The sequence below is a fragment of the Vicugna pacos genome, chromosome 13, assembly GCF_048564905.1.
Source record: "Vicugna pacos chromosome 13, VicPac4, whole genome shotgun sequence".
Lineage (NCBI taxonomy): Eukaryota > Metazoa > Chordata > Mammalia > Artiodactyla > Camelidae > Vicugna > Vicugna pacos.
This window is the reverse complement of record NC_132999.1, coordinates 32,683,070-32,711,067: the sequence shown is the minus strand read 5'-3', so window position 1 is coordinate 32,711,067 and position 27,998 is coordinate 32,683,070. Positions and strand designations below refer to the sequence as shown.

Genomic DNA, 27,998 nt, shown 5'->3' with positions numbered 1-27,998 from the left:
CAGAGCCACACCAGATCGGGGAGCAGCTGCCCTGAGCTGAGGCTGAGACGTGGGGCCCCGGAGGTTTTGGCCAGGCCAGGCTGTGCAGGTAGGGGTCTGGCAGGGCTCATTCTTAATGATGAATGCATATGACTCCCTTCATTTCTTTCCTCTCCTTTCTCCTTCGCCGGGTCTCCATCACCATCTTTCTCAGTCTTACTCTCCTCCGTAGTAATCCTTTCCTCTCAGAATTAGCATCCAGCCTCTCCGCATGGGGCCTGCTTCCTTTCCCGCTGTGTGGTCTGCACCTGGGGCCGTCCGGATGCCTTGGCCCTTCGGTGGCTGGGCGGGAGGCCCCGTGAAGAGGTGAGTGCCTCTGTGGCCGGTGGCTGCAGACAGTGTGGTTTTCTCCTCCAGCACATCCCCTCCTTCAGGACCAGGTCTTGCGTACTTCTCTCTGCCCAGTGCAGAGAGTGCAGCCACTGCCTTCCACGATGCCACGGCAGCCGTGATGTCGGATTCCTGGGGAATCGTGCCCCCGGGGTTGTGCGGTGGGACAGCCTTGACAAAGGGCCTGGCAAAAAATGTGCTCGGGGAGTGACAAGATCAATTAAATGAAACTGCATTTGGATTTGACTTGAGAGGAGCATGTGGGAAAAGAAACAGCATCCTCAGGCCATACAGGCTAAGAGCTAGAGTAGGTGCAGGAACAGGCAGAGGTGGCCAGGAAGGGGGGCTAGGTTGGCAGGGGAGGGAGCTGACAGGTCTCTGCAACCAGGACCCAGACCCCAGTGGGGCTCCTGTCCCCAGTCCAGCCATGTCTGTGCCCTCTCAGAGCTCCCACTGGAAGGGGCAAAATGGAACAGTCCCTTCCCACCACTGGAAGGGATGTACTTCCATCTCTCTCCCTTGGACAAAGAACTGGGAGAAAAGGGACGTGTGGCGTGGCACAGCTTTTAGAGTGAATCAGGCCTGAATCCAGAACCCAAATGAGTCGTAGTTATGCGGCATCACCAGCGAGGCTCAGTGTCTCCCCTACAAAATGGGGATAATAAAACCAGCTCACACAGTTAACGTAACGATTGCGACCGTATTTGGGGTGTGACATACCCACGGCTTCTGCCACATACTGGTAAATATTAGTCCCTACCACCATTGTTCTGGAAGAGGAAGTTCTCAGCAGGAAGGTTGGCTGGAGTGGTTTTTCAGGAAGAACGTGCAAGTAGTCAGGGTGAGGCCAGCCAGAGGTAAAACCGAACCTGTCCTGGATTCTTCTTGAGGCTGGGAGTTCCCGAAGGAGATGTGAAAACGCATGTGGCAGCATGAGAGGGGGTTTCCCTCCACATGGAAAACTCCGAACCCACAGTGTGGACTGGTGGGCTCCGGGGCTCAGGGCCCCACTGTACCTTCAGCATTTCACCCTTGTGCTCAAGATCCCACCCGTAGAGCTTCATTCCCTCAGCCAGAGGCTTAGCCCCTGCATATGCTGGGTACAGTCAGTCCCTTTGGGATTGGAGCAAACCCAGGGCCGCTTCTCGCTCCTGGCTCTGTGTCAAGAATGAGTCTTTGCAGGCACTGGGAGCTGAAGGGAAGTACCTCCAAAAGCTGGGGTCCCTCAACATGGAAGGTCCTGGACCTGACTTCACGGTTGGGGCAGGGACCCTGGGGAGCTCTCCATGCTTCCAGTTCAGTAGGAACAGCCAGGACCCTGTCCTCTCCATCCTTTCAACTAAGTGCCCATCTCTGGCTTCCTTAGTCTCATTCACCCCTCGTCCATGCTGGCCTCAAACAGATTTTCTAAACTGCCAGGCTCAGCACCCCTTCCTTTAAGCACCCTCTCCCCAGAGACCCTCACTCCAGCCCCACCACAAGCCCTTCACTGAACACATCACTCCTGTTCACTCTTCTGTGCCTACTGGTCCCCCTGCCTGGAGGCCCTGCCACCACTCTCACTCCAGTACAATCTGTTAAACTCTCTGTTCGCTACACAATGACCCTGCTCCATCACTGGGGACGCAAGCGTGAGATGTCCAGGTTCCTGCCCCTGAGGACTCAGGTCTAAGGGAGACACATCTCAAATCAACAGGTACCTTCAGGGAGGTAAACGAGGGGCAGGCTGGGAGTGTGGTGGTTCCCAGGCTGAGGGTCAGAGAGGACTTGCGGGGAAGGATGATGGCAGAGGTCACAGTACAGACCAAGACCTGGTCAGTGTGGCCCTTCGGGGGGCGCACGTGTGCAGTGCAGCAGGAAAGAAGTGCCAGGAGGGTTCTGTCCCCAACTCCAGGCCACGAGGGAGGAGGAGCTTCTGTGAGAGCCAGCTGTGAGGAAGAAGGTGCCCTGAGATCATCTGGTCACGAGGACAGGGGTGGAGAGTCAGCCAGTGAGGAGCTTGAGGACTGAGAGGTGCCTGTTCACCATGAGCTGTGGACTCGGGGGCAAGCAGAGCCAGTGGGGTGGGGAGAGTCCGGGCAAGTGCAGGCCTGTGGGCATGGGGAGATGGGAGAGGTGAGCTGTCCACCGGGACCGCCATTTAGGGTGGTGATCTCAGAGGACAAGGCCATTTGGCTGGCGGAATTAGCTGGTCCAGGATTCCAAGGAGAACTCTGGTTTCCAGGATCTTCAGCGAGGGCACAGGCTAAGGGTGACCCAGGCTGCAGGTGCCAAAAGTAAGGGACCTGGCCTTCTACTTACTGTGAACTGCACATGGCATAGAGGGTGCAGGCAACGTTCATCAAGCAGCTGACTTAAGCAGCCTGTACAGTGGAGTATAGGTCTTCCTTTATCCCTAGGCTAAGAGTCAGGCGGCTCCGCGAGCTTCCTGGTTGCAGGTAAACCATAGCAATCCCTGCTGTCCTTTACCTCTGACAGCACAGACATTACGAGGAGTTCTCATGCCCAGCGCCAGGCACTAGGCCACACTTCTTTCTTCACTTGGAGTTAAGGCTTCTCCCTGCAGTTCTGGCCCTCAGCTGGGGCTGATTCAGGCCAGCCTTGGGAAGCCGGGGACCATCAGCTCGTTTTGTTTCTCACCTCGTCCTGGTTGATCCCCAGGGGCTGCGGTGCCAAAGAGGGAGGAGATGTCTGGGCAGGGAGGTTCTGACTTGAGTAGGCCCTGGCTCTGGCTCCTGCCTGACAAGTTTTACCTGACTCCTCCCTGCAGGTGCTCCACGGTCTGCTCAGAATCCCCTCCCCAGACACCCCCACATCTGGGCACTGTATCCCTAATCCGTTCTTCACAGCCTCCATAAACCTGGAGCTCACTTCCAGATTCTGACAGCCGAGGCCCCACGCCCCCCTTCTAGGTGGCCCAATGGACAGGGTCTCAGAAGACCCTCACATTGTCTTTTTCATGCATGTGGCCCACACCTAGTACACACACGCACACATACACATACACACTAAAAAACACCACCCATTCTTTGCCCTACCCCAGGGTGCAGGTCAGTCCAAACCAACAGCTCAGCTCCACCCCACGGTGGAAGCAGAGAGCCCCCCACAGGCCTCTGCCCTCTACCTGCTCAGGCCAAGGCAGACTCCATCGTCAGTGACCCCAGCTGAGGGGGCAGCTTACCAAGCTCTCCAAATTTCCCTGCCAAACCCCCTCTACCCCAAAATCTTGGGGCTGGGGGCAAGCAACCCCCGACACCCTTTCCCCTTATTGTTGGAAAAATATAATAAGGATTTAGCCAAAGAAATAGTCACAAAACCCTTGTGTATCCTCATCCCAGGGCCTTTAGAATGGTCGGTCCAGTTTAGTCCAGTATTTACTATGCACACTGACCTCTCGTTCAGCAATTTTTTGTGTTGTATCTTGGAGCCCCAGTAGGAACTTCCATTTTTTGGCCTGTTACACTTCTTTTAAGGCTTGGCTCAATCCACCCCCTTCCATAGGCCTCCCCCAAACCTCCCGCCACCACTGGACTTTGCTCCTTCCTCCTGCTCTTCAGCTGGGAGGAGCTGGGGGGATGTTGACCTGTTTTGTGCTGAGGGTCCCTTCCTGCTGGGCTGGGAACCACCGCACAGGGCTGGTGTCCCTCCCAGGGCCAGGTGCACCGCGGGTGCCCGCCTCCTGTAAGAAGGACAACTGACCACACCCTTCCGTCTTGCGGGTTCTCTGAGAGGATCGCCTGGACAAATGAGGCCTCTTCCTTGAATATCAACACCTGCCTAGAATCTTAAATCATTTGGAATGAAACTCTTCCTGCCTGGATTTCACAATCCATGCCTTCTGAATAGAAAATCCATAGTGGTCCTACTCCGTGACTCTGGGTCATTGACACGCATGTGACTCTTCCAAGAACGCCCTTGGTTGAGAATGAGTTGCCCTATTTTATAGGTCATTTCACCTTAATTTGGACTGTGTTTTGCAGCATCCTTTGTGCTTTGCCTGCTTTTAATGACATTCCCCGCGCCATCCAACTGTCAGTTGCCCGTCCCCCAGCTGTCCGTGGGCAGCTCTGCCCGCCTCGGGCAGCGTCTCTCCCATTGCTAGGTTGTCGTTTTCAAAGTGCTGTGAGCTGGAGCACAAGTACCAGAGCCCTGGTGGAAAATCAGAGGCCCAAGTGGGGGCTCAGGGCTCGGTGATATGGCGAAGGCGGGGGCTTTGGGCAGACTTCACAGTATCTATTCACAGCCTTGGGCCCCTCCCGCACTCTCTGGGCTCTGGATAACTAAGTTGCGTGGTGAGCTTAAAATAGTCTCATGCCTTTGAGGAGAGGCTGGGGTGAGCCCAAACCTGCTGGATTAGGATTGGGCTCAGCCTTGGACATCTGTGAGGGAAGCTGGGGACAGAGCGCATGGGCAGTAGGACCCGTAGGGCTGGGGTGGGCCCCTCGGGTTGGGGGCGTAAGAGGAAGTGCAGGACTCAGATCCTCTCTTGGCTGCACTCACCTTTCCTTCTCTGGAAGAGCAATCGGTCCAGGAGCCTCACTGTGGTCTTGGTGGCCTGAGTGCAGACTTTTCCAGCTCTTCCTGAGTTACACTCAAGGGTGAGGCCAGCCTTGTAGGCACAGCCCCTCCATACAGCTCACCCCCAGAGAACTTGGGGCCGACCATCTAAGGCACCTGGTCCTTCCTGTTTTCCTGATGATGCTGACACTGCTCACACATCACTTGCCCCTCTTGCTGATCTGCAAAGCTCTCCTTCATCTTTAAATATGAGCGTGAAGGACCCTTCCTCTATAAAGACTTGGTAATTATGGGGAGGATACCCGTTGAGCCCCACTCAGCTGAGAAGACCCTGGCCTTCCTCCCAGCGCAGTGGCCCACTCCCTGAGGCTCGGTGTGACCTGTGCCTGATGCTCTGAGTCAGGGGGTGAGGGAGGCAGGGAAGAGGGGGCCCAGGGTCTATATTTCACTTCCCTTCCCCCCAAAAGGGATCCCATGTCCAGGTCTGGGATGTTCATAGGATGCTGGGTTGGAGGGGCAGTCAGCAGGATCCCTTACCTGCCGCTCCAGCCTGGACCCCTGGCCTGTGTGTGCAGCCGGATGCAGAGCAGATACTCACAAGACTAAGATGTCTCAAATTCAGCTACTCCAGGACAGTGTGTGCGGGCACGCCTGTGTGCCTGCTGTCTGGGCCCCTTGGCTAGATGGTGGTAGTGTCCATTTATCTGCGTTAACCCCAAGATCATGCAGGCCCTCCGGGTTTGCAGAGGGTCTCAGGAATGCATCCTGACCTCACCCCAGCCTCAGTGGTGCTGTGAGGCCACGCCTACGAGGACACCCAGGCTCAGTCGCTCAGCAACCTGCCCACGGTCACTCTACAGTTGGGTGAGACGCGCATCTGGGACTAGAAGCCAGGCTGCCTGGGCCCTGGGGCGGAGGGTCTTTCCTGGGCCCAGGATGCTCTGTGTCCTTTTCAGGAACGTTCACTTGTCAGAGCACAGGACAAGAGTGTGGACTCAGAAGATGTGAATTCTGGCCCCACTCTGTGGCTTTGAATAAACCATGTCTCTACCCGGGCCTCAATTTCTCACATTTTAAAAAAATAGATGGGGGAGGGGCAAATGACACCTGGGTTGGAAGTGGGAGCACATGACATGGTGGATGCTTTACAAGAACACAGCAGACTCCTCCCTTCCCCCTGTGTCCCTCCCACTGGGCATAAGGAAATGTCATGGAATAGACCATTTAGAAACCTGGACTCTGGGCCCAGAGCCACCTTTACTGCCCTAGGTCGCTTTCCCTGCCGGGGCCTCAGTTTCCCCTCCACACAAGCAGGAGCCTGAACACCTGAATTCTGAAGTCCCTCCCAGTCCAGGACTCCAGACTCTACTCCTTACTTCCTGCTCTTCCTCCTGCTCCTGCTCCTCCCAGGGTGGGAGTGTGCATGTGTGAGTGTGTATATGTATGTGTGCATGAGTGTGTCAGTGTATGTGTGCATGTGTGTAGCAGGAGCAGGGAAGGGAGCCAGGCCTGCAGAGGATGGGATGGCAGTTAGGGGAAACGGGGGCCAGGACTTCATGTGCCAGTGCGGCTCAGTCTCAGCGGCCGATGGCACTCAGAGCGGTTTAATCATTAAAGGAAAGGAATGAAGCCCGGAGCGCCTCAAAGTCCAGCCTGGTGGTTACTGACAAGCAGATGAGCCCGGAGCTGACAGCCATGGAGCCTGGAGTTTCGGGAAATGGGCTCAGCACCGAGGCCGTTCCTCACTCAGCACTGGGGCCTGGAGTCAGCCTGCACGCCTACGACATCGCGGTCCTGGTCACCTACTTTGTCTTTGTTATCGGCGTGGGGCTCTGGGTGAGTAGGCCCGGAGGACAGGGGTGGCCGGGGAGGCTGGTCATGGAGCTGGGGGCAGGGGTGGCAGAAGGAAGGTGTGTCCAGGAAGCATGGGGGCTGGTGGGGAAGGGCCTTCAGGAATCATCCTCTCCAGCCCCTCCTTTTAGAGATGGTGGCTGAGGCCCAGAGAGGACAGTGACTTTCCTGAGCTCACACAGAGAGCCAGAGGCAGACCAGGCCTGAACCCCCCATCTCCTAGTTCGCTGTCTCTGTGCCTTTGCCCCTCCCCTCATTCCTGCCCTCCTCCACGTGCCAGGATCCCCGACACCGTGAATGCTTGATTCCTGGCCCTACCCCACCCTCCACTAGATGGGGTCTTAACAAGAAGCCATGCTTTCTTAAGGAGCTGGGGCTCGCGTGTTCACGAGAAGGGAGCCAGGCAGATTCCCAAGGTGCTTCTGTTCTCCGTTTTTGACCGGAGCCTTGGTGCCGTGCACAGGGGTCAGGCTCGGAGGTCAGGGAGTCCTGAGTTCCGATGCCCACTCCCACAGGTTCGGCCAAGTGGCCCTGGCAACAGATGGAGCCTTAGTTTTCTCATCCGGACATGAGAATGAAAAGGCACAGGCTGCAGAGTGGTCCTGCGGTTCAGGGACAGGACCCATGTAGGCATCGGGCCCGGTGCCCAGTGCAGCGCCTGCAGCCGTAACCCACGGCTCTTCTCTCCGCAGCGTCCCAGGGGAATGCGGGCACCTTTAGACCCCACGGTGAGGCAGAGGGTGATCTGAGTCCCAGCTGGTCACTTATGCTCTCTGGACCTCAGTCTCCTGATCTGTAAAGCGGGATGAACAGTCCCTGCTCCCCGGGGTGACGTGAAGAAGATACAGACAAATAGAGCCGCCCTAGCTCCCGGGAGGCGGCCGGCCATGAAGAGCGCCAGCTACTCCTCATGGCTTTGGAAAAGTTGTTCCCATTTGGGGGTCCCAATTTCCTCATCTGTAACGTAAATTCTTCCTGCTCATCTGTCCTGTCCAGGACCAGAGGTGACCCGGGGATGTCCAAGCAAAGGCAGGCCCCGCATACCGGGCACGCCCTGGTGACTCATGTCCCTTTCTCTTGGAGAAGAGAAGCTTCCTTTAGTTTCCCTTTTCCTTTCTCTGTCTCCAGACCCGTCAGACACCTGTTGGCTTCAGCATCTCAATAACAGCTTCAAATTTATTCTTCCCTGCCTGTTGCCCTGCACTCAGCCACTGCTTCCTGAGGGAAAATTCTTTCACTCCCGACTCCCCTTTCACTCTTCAGAGCAATTCCTCAACAGGCTGCTACCTGACCACACCCCGGTGCAGACAGGTTCTGCTCCAGGGTCCTGGGTGGGCCTGAGCAGTGTGGTCTGACCTCAGGCCAGCGCAGGAGGTGCCCCAGCAGAGCGCTTCCTCTGCCCGGGCCCAAGTGCTTTGCATTCTCCAAGCCCCCAGAGTAGGAGTCCAGCTGGGAGGAAGGGACAAGGGACAGGGCGGTCTCCCTGCCACAGTAGCCTGAGGGTGAGACCCCAATTCATTTCCTGAAGCAACTTTCCAATGGAGGGCCGGCTAGGACATAAGAGTGCACAATGACAATGATCCTGGGCACAAGCGCAGCACTGTGACATTCATGAGGGCAGTTCACCCCCATTAGCTCTTTGCTCTTCACATGAGCCCTGGGCGACGAGCAGGGAGGCCCAGAGAGAGGAGCTGACTCCCCAGGACATGTAGCTTAAAGATGGTGAAACCGTCTGCCCCAGCTCCCACCCACTGCGTCCCCACAGCCCCTGCAGCAAAGGGCAGGGTATCTGGGGTGGAGGGAAGAGTTTGGGGGAGGCTCAGGAAGTCCTCATTCTTGCCATTTCCTTTCCAGTCATCCATTCGTGCAAGCCGAGGGACCATTGGCGGCTACTTCCTGGCAGGGAGGTCCATGAGCTGGTGGCCAGTGAGTTGACCTTCCTTCCTCCCCTACCCCCCACCTCCCGGTCCTTGTCTCATCTTCTCCCACCTTTACCGAGTCTACAGCCCCCGAGGGGTCTCCTGGCTCGGGGCTCCTTCTCTCTGGTCCAGATGCACCTGGCAACCTGAGACATCTTCCAAATGCAAACCTGGGCCCAGCGTCCACTGGGCACCTCCTAAGTGTGGCCCCAGGCTGGACGCTGGACCTACAGAGCCCACTCAGAATGTTCCCATCCTAGAGAAGCTCGGAGTGGAGCCAGGCAGGCAGACTCATAAACAGCGTGATCACTGCTGAGTTGGAGGGAAGCACGGAGCACTTGGAGGGAACCTCTGACAGTGGAAGTAGGATTAGGAAAGATTTCCTTGGGAAAGTGACACATCAGTTTCATACCGAAGAGCACTTAAGTGGGAGAAATCACAGAGGTAAAATTCCCACCAACCTTAATCATCCTGAGGCCTTGGTGAATCCCAGTTCCTCCCATCAGGCCACCCTATCTGTTCTTCTTGTCCTTCAAAGCTAACCTCCCCTTCCAGAAATCGAATGGAGGGAGGTGAGCCTGCGGCAAGCACACCTCACACGTGGCAGGCGTGTGCACGCACTCATACTCACACAGCCGCACACACCGCCAGTGGGCTTCACACCCCTGTCTTGGTTCTCACCACTGCCCCACAACTGCTGGTGACAGAGCAGAGGAACCCAGGAGGCTTGCTGGGCTCTCTGGAAGGTTCCGGTACCTGAGACAGGAAGAGGTGAGGGCAAGAGCTCTTGTGCTCCCGGGATGACAGAATCCCCAGGGATGGGGGTGCTGAAGGCCTGGCAGCTCACAGGGACAGGGACAGGGTCACTGGTGCTATCAGCCACCTCTCTCAGAAGAAAGAAAACCCCATGGAGGCCATTCTGCTCAGCTGGTACCCCCTACCCCCAAATCACAGCCCCGGAAACAAGTCAGCAGGAGGGGCAGAAGCGGACAGAGCACGCCTCCTCTGGTCTGTCCAGAAGAACGAGCAGGGGCCGGCCGGTCTGGACGCCCTTTCAGTCCTGCGGACATCAGGGCTCTGGGTCTCACCGTGGGTGTGAGGTAACCCGAGGCCTCCAAGCAGGAGGTGTCCCAAAGATGGCAATGGAGCAGGGCATGGGGATGTGCAGCCCGAGGCAAGGAGCATGTGGTGGTGGCCTCCCCAGAGAGGCAGGGCTGTGAGCTGAGCTGCCTGCAGCAGAGAAGCTTCAGCCTGGGCCCGGGCAGAACCAGCCCCGGGAGAGGGACTCCCAGTCCCCCTGCCCCGCTGGAACGTGCATGTCTGGTGTCCGTGATGGCAGCCCAGGGGCTCTGCGCTCTCCCTACTCAGCCTGTCCTGAGAAGCAAGTACCTGTCGACAAAAATAAACAATAAATAATCAACAATAAAAATAGAAAAAGTTCCATTTGAGCGAAACTGAGAACTAGCTCAGAAGCCCACTTCCCAGATTACTCTGAGTCACTGCTGTGGCAAACACAGCTTCCAGGGCAGTTTTATGCCTTGTCAGAGCAAAGAAACATTAACAAGTCAGGGATACAGTTCTCCAAGGTTTCAGAGAAAAAAAAAAGAGGGAACCAACCAGCCACACACTGCGAGTCAGTATGATCTTGGCACCTGGGAGGGTGGTCTCATCATCAAGGGGGTACTAGCACTGGCGTCCCGGGGAGGGCGGCACTTCATCTTTAGTCTTAACACGGACATTCTTTACTTCCTGTCAATGTGTTTTTCCCTTTGATAATTAAAGCAGGCGTACAAAGTATATTTGATAGGCCACAAACAGGCTATGTTAGTTAGCATAAACTCAAGTTATGTATAAGCCAGAATGACTTCCCTATATCTCAATACGTGCGGATTTCTTTTATCAGTTCCCCTCCCTGTGCCCCGAGGGGAGTGTGTGGCTGGGGAGCTGTGAGCAGAAGGAGCAGCAGCGTCCCTGTCCCAGGGAGGCCCGTGGGGTCCCCCACCCACCCTGCTCCTGTCTCCGTGACAGATGAGCTGGGAGCCTGGGCGGGGCGGGGGCGGAGCAGCCGAGGGAGCCTCTTCCTCTGAAGCAGGAGGCCCAGTGCTCTCTGCTCTGGCTGGGTGGTCCGGCCCAGCGGCCCAGCGCTGCAGCATCCCCAGGACTAAGGGAAGGAGGGAGGGAGGGAGGGAGTGTGTGTGTGTGTGTGTGTGTGTGGCTGGGGATGGCCCCAAGGCCTCAGCAGTGTCAGGCTGGTTGTTATCTCTGTGCCTTTGCACTGCCCAGCGGCCTCTTCTCTGAATGTCTCAGAACTTTCCCTTCTTCTCACTTGCTCTTGCCCAGCACCACGATTTTATTTAGGTGACACAGGGTACAGCTCCTCCCCTCCAGCCGCGGTCCCTCTCCCCTCCCAGTGACTGCCCAGCACCAATCCTGCAGTGGTTACGGCCACACGACCACAATGGAAATCCTCGTTTTGTCACTTATTAGCTCCAGAGCTTGAGCAATTATTTATCTGTGCCTCAGTTTCCCAGAGGGAAATGGGGATGACAGAACTTCCCTCATGGGGTTGTGGTGAGGAGTAAGTGAGTTAATATACTTAGAGCAGTACCTGGCAGTTGGCAGTGTTGTTTACAGACTGACTGCTATGATGGTCTTTATCTGTATAACTATGACTGCCTTGGAGTAGCTGGCTCCCTCCTGGAGAAAATTAACTCAACTCAGAGGCTGGCCTGGCCTGTGCTCAGCCCCACAGTGGCTCCCCCTGCCTGGTCCTGCCCTGGAGCCTGCAGGAGGTGGGTGGCAGAGGGTTCCCCCATCCCTCTCGTGGGGACCTCCCCTTTCCCCCTTCAGCTCCCTTCTCTCTGGAGGCCCTAGATTGATGGCCCCAGAGCAGAGTGTTACCCTCCCTACATGGACTCTGCTTGCTTCTGTGGCTTTTCTTCTTTCTCACTTTGCCACTCACTCTCTGGGTGCCCTGGGGCCCGTGACCTCACTTCTCCTGACACTAATTCCTTCCTCTGTAAAGTGGAAAGGTTAATGCCCATTCCTCCAAGTATCTGTGAGATTAAGTGCACTGGTGCGTATAAAATGCCCGGCACAGTGCCTGGCACACAAGTGCCCGATCAACGCCAGCCCCATCCCTCCCCACATCGCCCCTCCCACTTCCTGCCCTCCCTCTGATCTCACACTTCCTGAGTTCGGGCTCTGCTCTCTCTCTCTGCCTCCTTCCCAGCTCCTGAAGTTCGTGGTCCTGGCTCTAGATTGATTCAGATGTAAACGGACCCCTGACCCTTGACCCCACTTGTGCCTTGCAGATCGGAGCATCTCTGATGTCCAGCAACGTGGGCAGCGGCTTGTTCATCGGCCTAGCTGGGACAGGGGCCGCTGGAGGCCTCGCTGTGGGTGGCTTCGAGTGGAACGTAAGGATGCTGGCCTGGAGGATAACGAGAGTCTGAACCCACTCCACCTCACCCCACCTCATCCCTGGCCTTAGTGCTGAGAGGAACCTCGAAGGTGCTTGGGGAGGCTGCATGGTGAATCAAGAACCTCTTTTACAGATGAGGAAACCAAGGCCTGGAGGACCTCATCAGAGGTCACACAGGGCTAAAATCAGACCCCTGGTCCCTCACCTCCCTGCCCAGGGCTTTCCCCTGCACGGACCACCCCTCCATCTGCATCTAGGACCTGGACACCTTCTCCCTACTCTCCCAGGCAACCTGGCTGCTTCTGGCCCTTGGCTGGATCTTCGTCCCTGTGTACATCGCAGCCGGTGTGGTCACAATGCCGCAGTACCTGAAGAAGCGATTTGGAGGCCAGAGGATCCAGGTGTACATGTCTGTCCTGTCTCTCATTCTCTACATCTTCACCAAAATTTCAGTGAGTACTCGCTCTACTGTAGCCATCATGTCTCTCTGAAAATGCTGAGTATAGGACTGGTTTGTTGCTGGCTGGCTGGATGGATGGCTAGTCGGATGATAGATGGATGGATGATGGATGGGTGGATGGGTGGATGGACGGATGGGTGGATGAAGGAAGGATAAGAAAAAGGGAGAATGAATCCACATCCTTTCGTTGCATGCTCCCTCTCAGCAGTGGGGTAATCAGAGATGAACAATAAATGTTTGCTGAGTGAATGACGTCCCTCCATCCAAATACCTCATGATCTAGAGTTCATTCACTCATTTATCGTCTCATTAATTGATTCTTCATTCAGCACCGAGCATTAATTGCCTAGAATACTACAGTTAGGAAGGGTTCACCATTCCTCTGTTGACATAAACTCAGAAGACAAACCCCAGTCAAGTGTTTTGCACAGGGCCACCCAGAGTGCTAGCTCTGGGGCTGGAATTAACGTTGGGTCCCGTGGCCCAGTCCAGATCCCCTGCCACTTTTCATGTGGTAGCTCCTGTGATGGGTCACAAAATACTCCTGGAAAGGGGCCAGCAAACATGCCCTGAAGGGGACGGAATCATTCATTTGCCAGGTCCGGAGCTAGAAAAACCTGTACAGTGTGTGCTCCACCAACGCTTATCAACAGCCCTAAGTCAGCTCAGGCAAAGGCTGAGACCCGAGTCCCCCAGCACATCCAGACACATGGAGGTCCAGGACCTGTGCCATCTGCACTGGGGCTCCTGCCCCGGCGGTCCGCTGTGGGCCCAGCTGGCAGTGCAGAGGGCCCGTGCTCCTTCGGGGGGCAGCCGGGGACCGCTGGCTTCCCACCCTCCCTCCCATGGCCTCTTTCTCCCCAACCCCAGCTCCCACCTCACTTCCTCCGTGTGCCACTTCACCTTCACCGCCAGCACACGGCCCTGCCAGGTCACGTGGTTCTCAGCCTCAGCGCTGTACGCGGCACTGCTGTGCTTTAAGTCCCCGCGGCTGCTCGGCATCTGTGAGATCAAGCCCATCCTCCCGCATATGGCACTTAAGGCTCAACCTCATCATGTGACTGGGACCGACAGCACCTGGTTTTGCTGAGCAGGAAGGTGACATACCCTGGTGGCCACACGGAGGCCTCAGGTGACCTGGATTTCTGGGTCCTGGTCTCTGCAGACTGACATCTTCTCTGGAGCCCTCTTCATCCAGATGGCCTTGGGCTGGAATCTTTACCTCTCCACGGTGATCCTGCTGGTGGTGACGGCCGTCTACACCATCACAGGTAGGGCAGAGGGGAAGTCACGTCAGGTGCAGAGACTGAGAGATAGAGAGGTGGGGAGGGAAGCTCCTGGTGGCAGGGACCCAGAGGGAAGGGCTGGAGGAGACAGAGGTCCAGAGAGCAAGAAGACTGACCTGGAGAGTGACAGCAAGAAACAGAAGGGGAAGCAGATGGAGGCAGATGGAGGCTCAGCATCAGAGGAGAAGATGGAAAGACTGAGTGTAACAGAGAAAGGGGGAGACAGGAAGGGCAGAACCAGGAGGAAACAGAGCCAGCCCGAGAGAGACAGGGAAGGAGAGATGCTCAGAGATACAGGGAAAGGCCGACTGCCACACGGAACAGGATGGCGAGTGGGGGACTGTCACCCGGACTAGGGTCACTGCCGATGTTCCAGGCAAGAGCCACAAGCCTCCTTCTCCTGTCTCCTCTGGAGCCCTTCACACAGGCCTGGGCACCTGGGGCACGGGCTCAGGGCAGACTTACTCCTGGCTGCGGCGGCCTGGAAAGATGGGGGATTTAAATGGGTGTTGGGTGGGGCAGGAGGTCTCCCTAACAGCACAGCAAAGGAAAGGACGTGGGATATTACAAAACCACAAGCCAGAAGCCTTCAGGGACAGAAAGAGGTAGACATGAGCACCTGTGACTGTGCCGTCCATCGACTGGGCGGGCGGGACACAGGGAGCACGGTGTGGAGAAAGGCCGCAGCCAGAGTCCACCTGTTGAGGGCTCCATGTCTTCTCTGGTCTCCCCAGTGTGCCCAAGCACAGGGCGGGCACCCCAAGATACACCACTGTTGGTGTTGGCTGACGAGTCCTCTCCTTGGGTCCCCAGGGGGCCTCACGGCTGTGATCTACACAGACACTCTGCAGACCGTGATCATGGTTGGGGGAGCCCTGGTCCTCATGTTTCTGGGTAAGGAAGAGGCCTGAACACACCCCTCCCTCACCCCTACCTTCCTCTCTGCTCTGTCTTCAGCTGTCACCTTCATCGTGTAATCAGAACTTTCCAGAGCACAGACCCATGTCCTCCCTTCCAGGCCAGGGCTCTCAAAGTGCAGGGTTCTCTCTACTCCAGCCCCAGGTCGCAGGTCATTCCCAAGCCCCATACCAGGTCCAAGCCGGGGGCCCCACACAGGACTGGGAACTGGGGAGGGGCCTGTGACAGGCCCAGGGGGGCTCAGGGCTCTTTTGCTGACTGTGGTCTCTCCCCACAGGCTTTCAGGAGGTGGGCTGGTACCCAGGTCTGGAGCAGCGGTACAGGCAGGCCATCCCTAATGTCACAGTCCCCAACACCACCTGTCACCTCCCCCGACCCGATGCCTTTCACATGCTCCGGGACCCTGTGAACGGAGACCTCCCCTGGCCAGGCCTCATTTTCGGGCTCACAGTGCTGGCCACCTGGTGCTGGTGCACCGACCAGGTGATGCCCTAGCCGAGCGTTGCCCCGCCCACCACAGGCTGGGCAGGCTGGCTTCCTGTGGGCCAGCCAGGCATCTGGACACACGGAGGATTGGGACTCGCTCGGGGACGGGTGTGGGGCACTTCGGGGCTCACCTGTGCTGAGCCGAGCCCTAGCCCCCCCCCAGCAGCACCCCCAAACTGCCACCTTTACAGGTCATTGTGCAGAGGTCTCTCTCCGCCAAGAGTCTGTCCCACGCCAAGGGAGGCTCTGTGCTTGGGGGCTACCTGAAGGTCCTGCCCATGTTCTTCATCGTCATGCCCGGCATGATCAGCCGTGCCCTGTACCCAGGTGAGAGCTAGTCTCCTTCCGGGCGGCACTGACCAGAGCAGGGGTCACACCCTGTTTCCATTAAGAACACACAATACGTACGTTAGGCATTGTGTGTCAGACATACAAGTGTTTCAGTGGAAGAAACCTGTATCTGAGTGTCATTTTGAAACCCTGCTTTTCCTTTTATAAGGGAAAGACCCATGAAGGCATTCTTGGTGCTTTGCAAGGATATTTGCCTTTTATGAAGATATAAAGCCTAAAATCCAAAGGATTCCATCAGCCTTTGCAGGGTAGCATGTGGTTGAGAAAGTCACCAGAGCCGCTAAATGACAGTGTCCAACACCCACCTGCCCTCTGACCCTCCAGACGCCGGCCCTGCCTGAGTTACAGGCAAACACTTCCCTATGGGTAATGGGCCAACCAGAGGAGGCCCTAACTGCCACCACTCCTGCAGATGAGGTGGGCTGCGTGGACCCTGACGTCTGCCAAAGGATCTGCGGGGCCCGAGTGGGATGCTCCAACATCGCCTACCCCAAGCTGGTCATGGATCTCATGCCAGTGGGTGAGTCTCGTTTCCCATGTACCACGCTTCACACCAGCTCCCCAGCTTCTGCCACTCCCCGCAGCCCAGGAGGGGCTGCATTAAGGATGCACATGGATGGGAAGAGGGAATAAAACCATCCACCGCTGCATCCCTCTTCCTAATATACACACACGCACATTTTTCACAAGTGTCTGTAAGGCGCTGCTTTGTGCCCTGGTCCTGGAGATGCAGGGATAAAAGGCAGACCCCTGCTGTCAGACTCCTTGCAGAAGGCACAATACAGTGAGACCAGTGTGGGGACACAGTGGGACTGAGGGACCCTAAGGAGGCACCTGACCCACTTTGGGGGAATGTGGGGGAAGGTTTCCCAGAGGAGAGGACATGGAACTGAGTCCTGAGGAACATCTTAGGCAGACGAAGGCAGAGGAGTGTGGGAAATGTCATTCCCAGGAGGAAGGGCTGCAGGCGCAAAGCCCAGGCTTGAGAGAGAGCATGAAGTCAGAACCGAAAGTAGTCAGCGTGGGCTCAGATGCAGTAGGAATGAAGACCATCTTCGTGGCGTGGAGGTGGCGACCACGCCCCACTGTGCAGTGTGGCCTTTACTCTGAGGGCAGTAGAAGGTCACGGGCCGGGGAGGGGGGTTTCAGGCCAGCGTGCATGATTGGATGTGTGCTTTAGAAGGATCACTCTGCACAGAGGGCTCAGCTTAGGGGGAGGCAGAGAGTTGATAAATGAGGGGTTCTCAGTGAGCCAGGTGGTGATGGTGGTTTGAACCAGGTCAGTGTCTTTAGAGATGGACAGAAAGGGTTTAAAAGATACTCATGAGATAGAGTTGGCAGGACTTGATGATTGATTGTATCTGAGGGACAAGAATGAGAGATCCAAAGAGGACTTCCAGGCCTTGGGTTTACAAGGATATTGAGATTGAGGACATCAAGAGAAAGAGGTTTATGGAGGGAAGTCACTGAGTTATTCCCTCCTTCCAGCAGAACAAAAAATGAATCAAACAAATACTGCAGAGGTGGGTAGGGGACCAGTTATGACAGGGCAGCCACAGAGGGACTGACTGAGGGAGGTGGGGCGAGGGGAGCAGAGAAAGGGGCCCAGAATAACTATGAGGTGTCTGATTGGAGATGAGAAATACACTAAACAAAGGAAGAAACAGAGGTCCTGGAGAAAGATGCTGGCCTTGGTTTGGGACATCTTGAGTCTTCCAGGGAGACATACAGGAGGTGGTTACATATTTGAGCTGGAGGGAAAAAGGGCTGAGCCGGGCCTGAGCTGGGAGGTGTCCCCCAGGGGTGAGCAGTCATGTTTCTAGATGCTTGGTCATCAGAACCATAAAGACTTCAGGTGTCTGTGGGCCCACCCCACCTTGCCACAGGTGGAAAACAGGCCCAGAAAGGGCCAGGACTGGTCCAAAGATCACACAGCTAGTTTCTTGCAGAACCAGGAGACAAATCCAGGGCTTCGGCCTCCCAGGCTGGGGCTTTAGCCAGGCACCACAGTGTCGGTGAAAAAGGTACAAAAACACTGAAAAAATACCCAAAGATTAAGATTTACCCTCTCCCCTACTAGGGGTCCACTAACCAAGTGTCTACAAGCTTTAGACCTCAGCCTGAGATGTCAAAGCTGCAGAGAACCTTAAAGATAGCTTCATCTCACACCCCTTAATGGTGCAGATGAGGAAACTGAGGCACAGGGAGTGCAGATGACTCAGCCAAGGCCAAGAGGAAGGCAGAGGCAGAGTGTGGCCAGATCTGGCCTCTCATTCTTTGGGTCTCCTGGATTCCTGGATGGGAGCCTCATTCCACAGCCTCCCTGCCCCTTACCATCCCCTAAATCCTGATTCTGCTGGATGCTGCAGCCTCTGTGGCTCCTGGCAGAGCTGGCCTTAGTGGGCCGCTGTCCACGGAAACCTTGTCTCTTCCCAGGTCTGCGGGGCCTGATGATCGCCGTGATCATGGCCGCCCTCATGAGCTCACTCACCTCCATCTTCAACAGCAGCAGCACCCTTTTCGCCATCGACGTGTGGCAGCGCTTCCGCAGGAAGGCGACAGAGCAGGAGCTGATGGTAGTGGGCAGGTGCGCGGGCCCATCCTTCTGGAGTGTCCCCTGTAGGCAGGCTCCCTCCCCGCTCTCCTCTGAGGAGATGTGGCTGGGTCTGGACCCTGCACTGGCAGTCAGAGCTCTGGGTTCTAGCGCCAGCTTTTCATGTGACCTCAGGTAAGTTCCTCCTCAGCTCTGGACCACTCCTCCCCCTCCAGAATAAGAAGAAAAAAATCTCTTCCCTGCCTGTTCAACTTTATCTTAGAACTGATCAACAGGGTAAATGAGAGAAGCTGACAAAGCATTTAATCAATGAAAGGTGAACTGTACAAATGGGAGGAAGTTAGCAAGCAGCTTGCTCCTAATGTCTCCTGGACCAGCTCTGGCTGCCATCCCAGGATAACAGAAAGACTGTTCATTCACTGCATCAAACTCACCCTGAGCATCTACCTTGCATCTAACCTTTGGGCTGGGGACACAGGGATGACTAACATGTTCCTGCCCTGAGGGTGCACACAGTTTAATGAGAAAGGGGTAATGCACTGGGGGGCCTGCATCGATGGAGATGTTTACGGGAAGGTTGTCTCCAAAGGATGCAGAGCTTTGAATACTAAGCTGAAAAATTTGAACTTTATCTCATAGGTATCCATTTTATGCTTTTCAAAATATAACTTGGTGGCTAATTTTTCTTTTTCTCCCTAGGCTGGGGATTTGTAGTTTGCATAAGGTTAAGAGGCCCTTTCTGAAATCTTTGCTTCATAATTTAAGGCTCTGTAGCTCAGGTTTCTGGATTAACATGCCCATTCTCCTCTTTGGTGGATGGTACTTGAGTTTAGATAACTTGCTCTTTTTCATCTCCCTGCCTTTGCACTCACTGTTGCTTCCACCATGATGCCTTCTGCCCATGGCTGCCTGATGGATTCCTACTGCCCACTCATCTGTGGCGCCAGCCCTACGCACACGGTCTGACCATCGAAGGATCTGAGTGCAGGACAGATTGTATAAAGAGGTGGGGGATGAGAGGGAGATGAGAGGCAGGGAGACCACTTCATAGCTGCTGTTCTAGTGGGGCCTGAGAGAGAGAGAGAAAAAATGGGAGAGAATGGAGAGGAGAGGATAGGTGTGCAGAATCCTTTTATCTCTTTGCTCATCTACCTGTGGGGTCATGCTATGCTTATTTCATCAATCAGTGGGGTTTGGGCGCCATCTCCTGGCCACGTGCATTATTGCACCCAACACATGCTAGAAAAGCATTTCAACTTGTTCACATACCTGCAAGATCAGAGACTTAGGGGACTTGGACCTGAGCCAGAAACAGTTGAGGGGAATCTGGAGAAGAACGTGGAGTCCCTGTCCAAGCTAAATGCCAAAGTAAGGGAGAGAGGGTTAGAGCTGGAGGCGCCTAGAGGAGAAGTCCCTAGAGGCTGGAGCCGCACCGCTGGAAAGGGGGGCCATGCCGCACAGGGTTTGGGTGTGAAAGAGAAGCAAAGCACCCCAAGCAGACCAGAGACTGCTTACTGAGGTGGGTAGTGAAGGGAAAGGTGTGGATTTCTTCCTGAAGAGCAAAGGGGCCACATGCACTCAAGGGCATCCAATTCAAAAATCCTGGGTTTCTTGGATTCTGAAATTGCCTAAATCTCTGGAATCTTAGCATTTGTGATCTGGACTTCTAACATTCTCTGATTCAGCGACCATGTGTTCCCTTCCTGTCTCCTTCCCTGGTTCCTGTACATCACCTTCACCCCACCCCTTGCCCTGCTGCCCTGAGAGCTTCTCACCATGTCCCGTGCTCTCCCGCAGAGTGTTTGTGGTGTTCCTGGTCGTCATCAGCATCCTCTGGATCCCCATCATCCAAAGTGCAAACAGCGGGCAGCTCTTCGACTACATCCAGTCTGTCACCAGCTACCTGGCCCCGCCCATCACCGCCCTCTTCCTGCTGGCCATCTTCTGCAAGAGGGTCACAGAGCCTGTGAGTGCAGCAGCACACCTGTCTCTCCCACTCATCAGAGGGTCGGGGAGCTAGTCTGCCCATAGCATGGTCTCTCTCTGTGGCCTTGGGCTCACAGACTGCCTTGCTCCCCATTTCCCTAGCCACAGCATCTGGTCTAGATTCATTCATTCACTCAACAAACATGAATCAATCCTGTTATGGAGGCCCCGGGGGGGAGTGCTTTATAAAGTTCACGAAGGTCTGCCATCCCTGAGCCAGCTGGGAGGAAAGATGATTCAATATGCAATATTACAAAGTATGATGGCTGCTATGAGAGAAAAGAGCAGGAGCACCTAACCTATGGGACACCTGGGAGGGTGTCAGGAAGCGACATCTGAGCTGAGACCTGAAGGAGTAATGGGAGAGGGAAAAGCGTTCCAGACACAGGGAGCAGCTTGTATGGAAGCCTGAGGAGACTGGAAGACCTCTGGGGTCTGTTCCATCTCTAACACTGTAAGGTTCTACATGGAGGCAAAACAACAGCAGTGAGGATGATGAAACAAAGTGTGAGCTTACAGGGGCACCTGCACCTGTGCCATTTGTGAAACTGTGCTGAAATCTAACAGACCCTGGGAGGTACCAGGACGGTACCCAGAAAAGACCAAATCTGCTGGCTGTACCTTGGGGAGGGCAGGGATGTCATGGTCACTGCTGCACGGGGCCACGTGAGAGCCCAGGGTCATGCAAAGGGGACCACAGAAGCCCCTCCCCCAGTGCAGTAGCTAACCCAGGTCTCTGCTGCATCTACCGTTTGTAGAGCTCTAGCCCCCTGCTGATAACCAGGGTGCACAGCAGGATTCAGTTGAATTCTGGAGGTTTCTACTCATTCCAGAATTTTTGAAATAGAATCTGCATCTCATTTTTGAAAACACAAGCCATCTGACTCTTATATAGAGGAAACAGGTATAGGTTAGGGTCCACTAGTGCTAGAAAGAAGATGTGGGAGGAGCCAGAGCTTTTCTTTAAAAGTGAAAAAGGGAAGAGCTCTATACTGATTTCTGATTTCTCGTAACAGAAAGTGTGGGAAGATCCTGGTTTTCCCAGCTGATGTATACCAAGGCGCATCCCTTCTAGTTGAGTATTAAGCATTCAGCCTCAGTACTTTGCTTATCACTGCACATGAGCGAGGTCGAGGCATTTGCTCCAGGCATTGCTCTGCCTAGAGCCTAGCCTGACTGACTTTGCAGCCCGTGCTTTCTGGGGTAGAACAAAGCCTCAGCATTCATGAAGCACTCGCTCAGACGGACTTGCAAACACTACAACACTATAACAGACCGTGGCTCTTATACCTTCCCAGGGTCTCCCACCTGGCTCTCACCCTTGCCGTCTCCCCTCCCTTCTCTCCACAGGGAGCCTTCTGGGGCCTCATGTTTGGCCTGGCAGTGGGGCTTCTGCGCATGATCCTGGAGTTCTGTTACCCAGCCCCAGCCTGCGGGGAGGCGGACCCGAGGCCAGCTGTGCTGAGGGACTTCCACTACCTCTACTTTGCACTCCTCCTCTGCGGGATCACGGCCATCGTCATCATCACTGTCAGCCTCTGCACAACTCCCATCCCGGAGGAAAAGGCAAGGGGAGGGTTCGGAATGAGGTTCCCCAAATGCCCCCCTGCCCCTGGTGCCTGGAGCTCCACCTTTGAGTTTTACTCCTCTGGGTTGTGGTCTCCCCTTTTGCCACACAGATGTCCTGGGGACACGGAGCATCTTGGTCTGTTAATTCCCAAGTGAAAAGTAATTCGTTCAATTGGAAAATTACTCAGCAAGCACCTACTATGTGCCAGACAATGTACTGGAGTTACAATGATAAATGGTCCCTGGAATGACTGTCCATGGGAGGAGAGGTGGGGTGAGGGGAAGACCCCAACACCAACAGTTACTCTACCAAGAGGACGTGCAGAAGAACCAAGCTCAAAGGGAGGGGCCGAGCGCAGAGGGAGAGGCGGGTACTGCTGGGGAGGCGTGGGGGGTATTCGGCGAGTTCCCTGACAAGGTCATTTGGAGCTCGACCTTGAAGAAACAGGTGGTTAAGAGCTCAATTTGAAGTCCTCACCTCTCCCCTGATGGTGGATTTACCAGTCCTCAGACAACAATGCCCAGTCTTTCGAAAACTCTTTTCTTTGAAGCAGAAAGGTTTGGGTTTGCCTAGGCTGCTGTAACAAAGCACAGCAGGCGGAGTGGCTTGAACAACAGAAATGTGTTTTCTCACAGCTCTGGAGGCCAGAGGTCTGACACCAAGCGCTCGGCTGGCTGGCTTTCTTGGAGGCCTGTCTCCTCGGCTGGTGGAGGGCCGTCTTCTCTCTGTCTTCATGTAGTCTTCCCCACGTGTGTCTGTGACCTGATCTCTTCTTGTAAAGACACCAGTCGTGTTGGATCAGAGCCACTCTAATGACCTCATTTAAGCTTAATGACATCTTTAAGACCCTATCTCCAAGTAGAGTTACAGTCTAAAACACTGGGGGTTAGAACTTCAACATATAAATTTGGAGGAAACTGAATTTAGCCCGTACAAAGCCCATGCTGGAAACTGGTCTCTAAGACATTGATTGGACATAATAATACCCCTTACCTGTATGGCGCTTTAGAGTTTGCAAAAAGACTTTCTATTCTTGGTATCACTAATTCCTACAAACAAGCAGCATATTCACAGATGAGCAGAGAGGCTGACTTCCTCAGCGGCTCCTGAAATTGCCTCGTCTCCCGCCACTGCTGGATCCTTCACCTTCTCCAGTGTCTGCTGTCTCACCCCCACACTGAAGTCCATTCCAGTTAAAACGCCCCAACCTAGATCCTGTTCTCCTGCAGTTACAGTTGTCTCCCTCTCTGATCCTCAACAGCACACTTCACAAAGAATGGTCCCCATCCCCAGCCTCCACTTTCCGCCTCTCATTGGCTTCCACCCACTGCAGTCTGGCTGGAGCCTCACCGCCCACTGGCGTTGCTTTCACCAAGGTCCCCAGCAACCTTGTTACTGATCTTTATCTTTATCTTTATCTTAAGCGAATTTTGAGAACCAGACACTCCTGACCATGTCCTACATCCTAGAGACCTCTCTTCTGCTCACTTCCAATACGTATTTCCCTCCTGTATTTTTTTTAACCCTTATGACCACTCTTCTGCTATCTTCATGGGATCTTCTTCCTGCCCCTTAAATGTCATTGCTCCTTAGGGACCCACATGTGACCTATAACCCTTCTCACCCCACACTGTCCCTGAGCTGTCTTATCCATGCCCAGGAATTCAACAACCCTCTACATAAAGATGAAACTCAATTCTCTATCTCTGACCAAAACCCCTCTCCCAAGATTCAAACCCCAAATCCAACTGCCTCTTGGTGACATAAAGAGACACGGTACATGTGCTGCTGGGGACACACTGTGTAAGTAGAGCAAGGAAGCAGCCCAGGAGCTCATGATCTCATAGAGAGATGCAGCTGGGTGCCCAGAGGAACGTGTCCCAGGAGTGAGGGCTCACCCGACTCCCTCGCACAGCTGCATGTATTTGTAGGAAGCTGGAGGCAGTTCAGGGGCACCTGGTTCAACATGTAACAAAGAGCTGCCTGGCCAGGAAAGAGCCCGTCGGAAAGGAGACAGTTCAGAGCGCAGGTGGTGACGTTGCATCCAACCACTATCCGGCAGAGGACTCGCTGTGCTCTTCTCTGCTGAGCCCCTGAGGAGGGGAAGCCCCAGCCGTCCAGGAGCACGGGTTTGCTTCTCTCCCTGGACGTCTCCACTCTGAGGTCCTATAGACTCTTCATGCTCATGCTGTTTGTGCGTGTGCATGACTGCCCTGCCTTCTACCCCTCATTCTCACTCCCACCATCACCAAACCCACTCCTCGTCCTGCCCTCTGTATCCCCGAGAGGGTCCCCCCGCCATCTGATGGTCCTGGCCAGGATCTGAGAACCTCCCTCTCCCTTTCATGGCTCAGTTGATCAGTCACCATGGCTTGGAAACCCCACTCCTTAACCCTCCTTAAGACTGCCCCGTCCTGTGACCTCAGGACCTCATTCTTTCTTGTTTCACTTTTGCAACCATCTCTAGGCTGGGTCCCAGCAGTTCACTCTGAGACCTTTCTAAAACCCAGGACTTGGGCTTTTCCATCTGCCTCCTGTCTGTGGGGACTCCCCACTGCCTACTGGTTTTATTTAGTGTCAGCCCCCAGCCTGACCTCGGGAGCCCCTGTCGTGGGGCGTCCCTGTCATGGGGCACCTACCTGCCTGTGCAGCCTCGCTTCGCCCCGTCCATGAGTTCCGTGAGGTCAGGCGCCGGGCCTGACCCGGTGTGTTTTCCGGTCCCCGCATGAGCCCTGCTTGGAGCAGGTGCAGGGAGTTCAGATTTTTGAAGAATGGAGCTGCCGGGCCTAAGGCAGCTTGTTGCTCGCTCTCCTCGCTGCTCCGATGGCCTCCCACGAAGGGATCCTCTCTGCAGCAGGACTTCCCACCCCAGGTACCTGAGCCAAGACTGTTTTCTTTCCCTCCAGCTCGCTCGCCTGACGTGGTGGACACGGAACCGCCCCCACTCTGAGCTGGAACAGGAGGCCAGTGAGAACACAGCAGGGACAGTGGAGGTGCCCCCCAAAGAGGTCCCTGCAGGAGCTGGAGGGGCAGACAACTCCATCCGGGGCGAGGAGCAGCCTGGAGGTAGGCTGAGGGCAGGCTGGCGGTGCACGTCACAGAGGAGCAGTGGGGACGGACCCTAGGTCACAGGTCCCCAGAGACCCCATCTGGGGGTCAGTGGGGATGGGGTCTCTAAGGAAGGCCCCAGTATATCACCCTCCTCCCTTCCTAGATGGTTGTTAAATGAGTAAGACAGATGGGAGCCAAAACATTGCCTTCATCACTGATAAAGTCTAGGTGAGAAGACTTGGCTTATAGCACGGGGCAGCATACTCCCTGATACTGAGCCCCTCTGCCCGCTTGCTGGGCGTGCGCTCTGGACTGGGATGAACTGCATCATCATCCTCACCCTTTAGCACAACACCCCTGCCCCTTACCACCACCCTACCCTAAACACTGAGATGCTTCTGCCAGATGATGGTTTGGGTGCTGTGGCCAGGCTGGCGCTCAGGTCCCTAGGGTGGGAAGCGCAGCTCGGCGCCCAGTCTGAGGCTTGCACGCGGATGCTGAGTGTTCCGCCTCTCCCTCCTCCCGTGCACCTCCCTCCTTTTTTGGGTTTCTCACCACCACTCTCCCTGCCCCGCTCTCTCATCATCCCCCTATCTCCACCTCACCTCGCACCTCCCTTGTGTTTCCTCCCCTCTGGCTTCTGTCTGTCAGCCTCACGCAGGTCCTGGGGGAAGCTGCTGTGGGGCTGGTTCTGCGGGCTCTCGGGGGCCCCGGAGCAAGCGCTGAGCCCCGCGGAGAAGGCGGCCCTGGAGCGGAAGCTGACCAGCATTGAGGAAAAGCCGCTCTGGAGAAGCGTCTGCAACATCAACGCCGTCCTCCTGCTGGCCGTTAACGTCTTCCTCTGGGGCTATTTTGCGTGACCTCGCGGGCCTGGCATCAGCTGAGACAGATTAAACACAGCCAGGCCTGGCCGGCCGGAGACAGGCTTTTCTCCCACCTCACTGTCCAGACTGAGAGCAGAGGCTGCAGGAGCCCTGGAGGAGCACCCGATCCAGCCTGCACCTGACACACGGACGGTGGAGCCATGAGGCCCAGAGAGGGCCCTGGGTTTGCTGAGGCCACACAGCATGGCTCCCACTGGGTCTCCTGGCTCCAGCTCTTCCCACTACAGACCTTTCATTCCTACCTCAAAAACACGGTTTCCACCCTCTGGTGAGTCTGTTTGGGAGATTTTACTCCTATTCATGAGGTTAAAAAAGTGGAAGATACAAGAAAATGTATGGCAAGAAAGTTGCATGAACCCTCGTGCGTCTTTGCTCCTCTGTATCCCTTCCCTGTCCCCCTTCTCCGTCCTTTACTCTCTGGCTGCGAGCCCGGTCATCTGCTTCCAGCAGGAATCTCCACAGGAGGCCTTGTACTTCCACTGGCAGCTCTGCACTGATGGCTGTCAGAGCCGGAGGAGTGAGGGACCAGGGTGGCATGTAAGCATGGTGACAGACGGTGTTTGTGCAGGGAGCTCTCCTCAGCTCCCCTCGGCTCCCCTCAAATGCTGCCTCTTCTGTCCTCATACCCAAACATGCGCCAAGTCTCCAGGGCCTTGAGGAACTTAGAGTCCAGCTGGGAAGATGTGACTTGGGGCTGCTCTGTGCTTACAAACGAGCCCTGCAGAGACAGCCGAGGTGCCCCTGCAGCTGCCCTGTGTCCCCTCCCTCTGTGTGCCTGGCATCTGTCTACCCTGGGAGACACCATGACCTTGCCTAGTATCCCTCCTCCAGGAAGCTGCCCGATGCCCACAACTGGGTCAAGGTCCCGTTCCCCCTCCCACACCCTCTGGACCTGCCTCTGTGGCAGCACTGATCACTGTACTGTGAGCTTTGCCTCCTCGACTAGGCTGAGTACTCCAGGGGCCGAGGACTGTGTGACTTTGTACTCAGAAAGCAGCAGGTGTTCAATAAATGGTGAACTAGTAATTGTCCAAAATCCTGGTAAGCTTTGCACTGTGGCCTGGCTGGGTGGTGAGTTGGGGAGCCAACTGGGGGAGGAGTCCTCTTCAGTTGGAGTTTACACGCTGAATCTCAGATGTCCAGAATGAAACCCTAGTCTCTTCGCAACGCCAAAGACACCCGTGAAAATGTCCCTTCCTTTTTCTGTCTCCCTATCTAGGCTGCCCTGCTCTCATCAGATGCTCTTTAGTGTGGCCTTTGATCATCACTTTATACTATCACTCATCATAATACAAATAAAATTCTAGTTTTTGAGGTTTAAATCAACTTGAATCTATGAATACCTTCTTTTGCTGCTGCCTCCAAATTTCTGTGTCCACCCACCATCCTTTGTTCTGTGTCACCTCACTTGGCTGTGCTGTCCTCACTGTTCCTCACCGGCCCTTACTGGAACTTAGCTGTTTCCCCTGAAACCAGCAACACAAGGCATTTGTGTGCTACTGATTACACTGAAGGTTTGGGGAGGGGAAGCATTGTAAGCCACAGAAGCGCAATTTAAAATAAAATACTGAACATCCCTATTTCCCAGAGCTCCTCAGCAGCCTGCTGTGAGAGTTCCCCACAGGTCTTCTCAGTGTCCAGCCATGGTCCACAGTCCCCTCTCCCTGGAGCTTCTGTCATGTCTCCATTCCCCCCTTCTCTGTTGGGGGTGTCCTCCTCAGCCTTCCCCTCCCTTTTTTATGCTGAATCTCATCCGGGCTCCAGACCTCTCTGCCCTAACCCTAAGATTCATGAGCACGCCGTTAACACACAGGAGGGCTGCAGGCAGGGTGGCCGCTGTCCTTCCCTACCCACTCTGCCTAGTGAACCCCTGCTTGTTCCCTACGTCTCAGTGTGAAAGTCACATACATCCTAAGGGAAGCCGTGTTGTCCCAGTCACGACCTTACCTTGGCCACCTGCATCCCAGCGCAGACAGGTCCCCAGCATCCAATGTAGTCTCATGGTCCCCTGACTTTACCTTCAAAGAAAGTATCAGAGTGACATGTTTGTATAATTATTAACACTTGTCTCATCCCCTAGACTGTAAATTCCTCATCACCTAGAAAGGTCCCTGGCCCACGTTGGGTGCCCCAAAAATGTGTTGTGAATAAGAGAAACAATGAATGAATGAATGAGTGTGTGGAAGAGCATCCTTAGCAGAGGAAATCAAACATTCAAAACACAGAGGTGGGGAAAATCATGACATTATTAGAAAACAAAGAGTAGTTTAAAATGTCTAGATTAAAGGGAGCATTGGACAGGGCCACTGCTAGCCCATGTGGCTTCCCTGCGCAAGCAAACAGCCTTCATTCTTGGCATCTGTGACTCCTC

At 55.1% G+C, this 27,998-nt stretch overlaps 1 protein-coding gene across 4 annotated transcripts; it reads left to right on the top strand.

Moving 5' to 3' along the window:
• Positions 1–26,944, top strand: SLC5A9 (solute carrier family 5 member 9). Of its 4 annotated transcripts, none has more exons than XR_012079126.1 (16): positions 1–88; positions 6,505–6,723; positions 8,593–8,664; positions 11,972–12,076; positions 12,369–12,533; positions 13,707–13,812; positions 14,641–14,721; positions 15,023–15,228; positions 15,423–15,558; positions 15,995–16,102; positions 18,019–18,169; positions 19,934–20,102; positions 21,473–21,688; positions 24,599–24,758; positions 24,907–24,971; positions 25,395–25,530. XR_012079126.1 is itself a non-coding variant. In XM_072974493.1 (16 exons), exons 3-16 carry the CDS (start codon positions 6,562–6,564, stop codon positions 25,601–25,603), a joined length of 2,046 nt encoding a protein of 681 aa, XP_072830594.1. In that variant the 5' UTR covers positions 10–88; positions 2,264–2,382; positions 6,505–6,561; the 3' UTR covers positions 25,604–26,943. The 4 variants fall into 4 exon arrangements, 3 of the variants coding, with proteins under 3 accessions (XP_072830595.1, XP_006200518.2, XP_072830594.1); XM_072974493.1 differs by lacking the exon at positions 24,907–24,971 and adding an exon at positions 2,264–2,382 and having other exon boundaries at positions 10–88; positions 25,395–26,943; XM_072974494.1 differs by lacking the exon at positions 24,907–24,971 and having other exon boundaries at positions 14,562–14,721; positions 15,023–15,068; positions 25,395–26,944.
• The last annotated feature ends 1,054 nt before the right edge of the window (positions 26,945–27,998 follow it).

Bases quoted from the DNA above. Each gene is read 5' to 3' on its own strand.
- SLC5A9 (XM_006200456.4), top strand. From the start codon at position 6,562: ATGAGCCCGGAGCTGACAGCCATGGAGCCTGGAGTTTCGGGAAATGGG. The intron at 12,534-13,706 runs GTGAGTACTCGC...TGGTCTCTGCAG, and splicing joins ACATCTTCACCAAAATTTCA to ACTGACATCTTCTCTGGAGC. The intron at 20,103-21,472 runs GTGAGTGCAGCA...TTCTCTCCACAG, and splicing joins GCAAGAGGGTCACAGAGCCT to GGAGCCTTCTGGGGCCTCAT.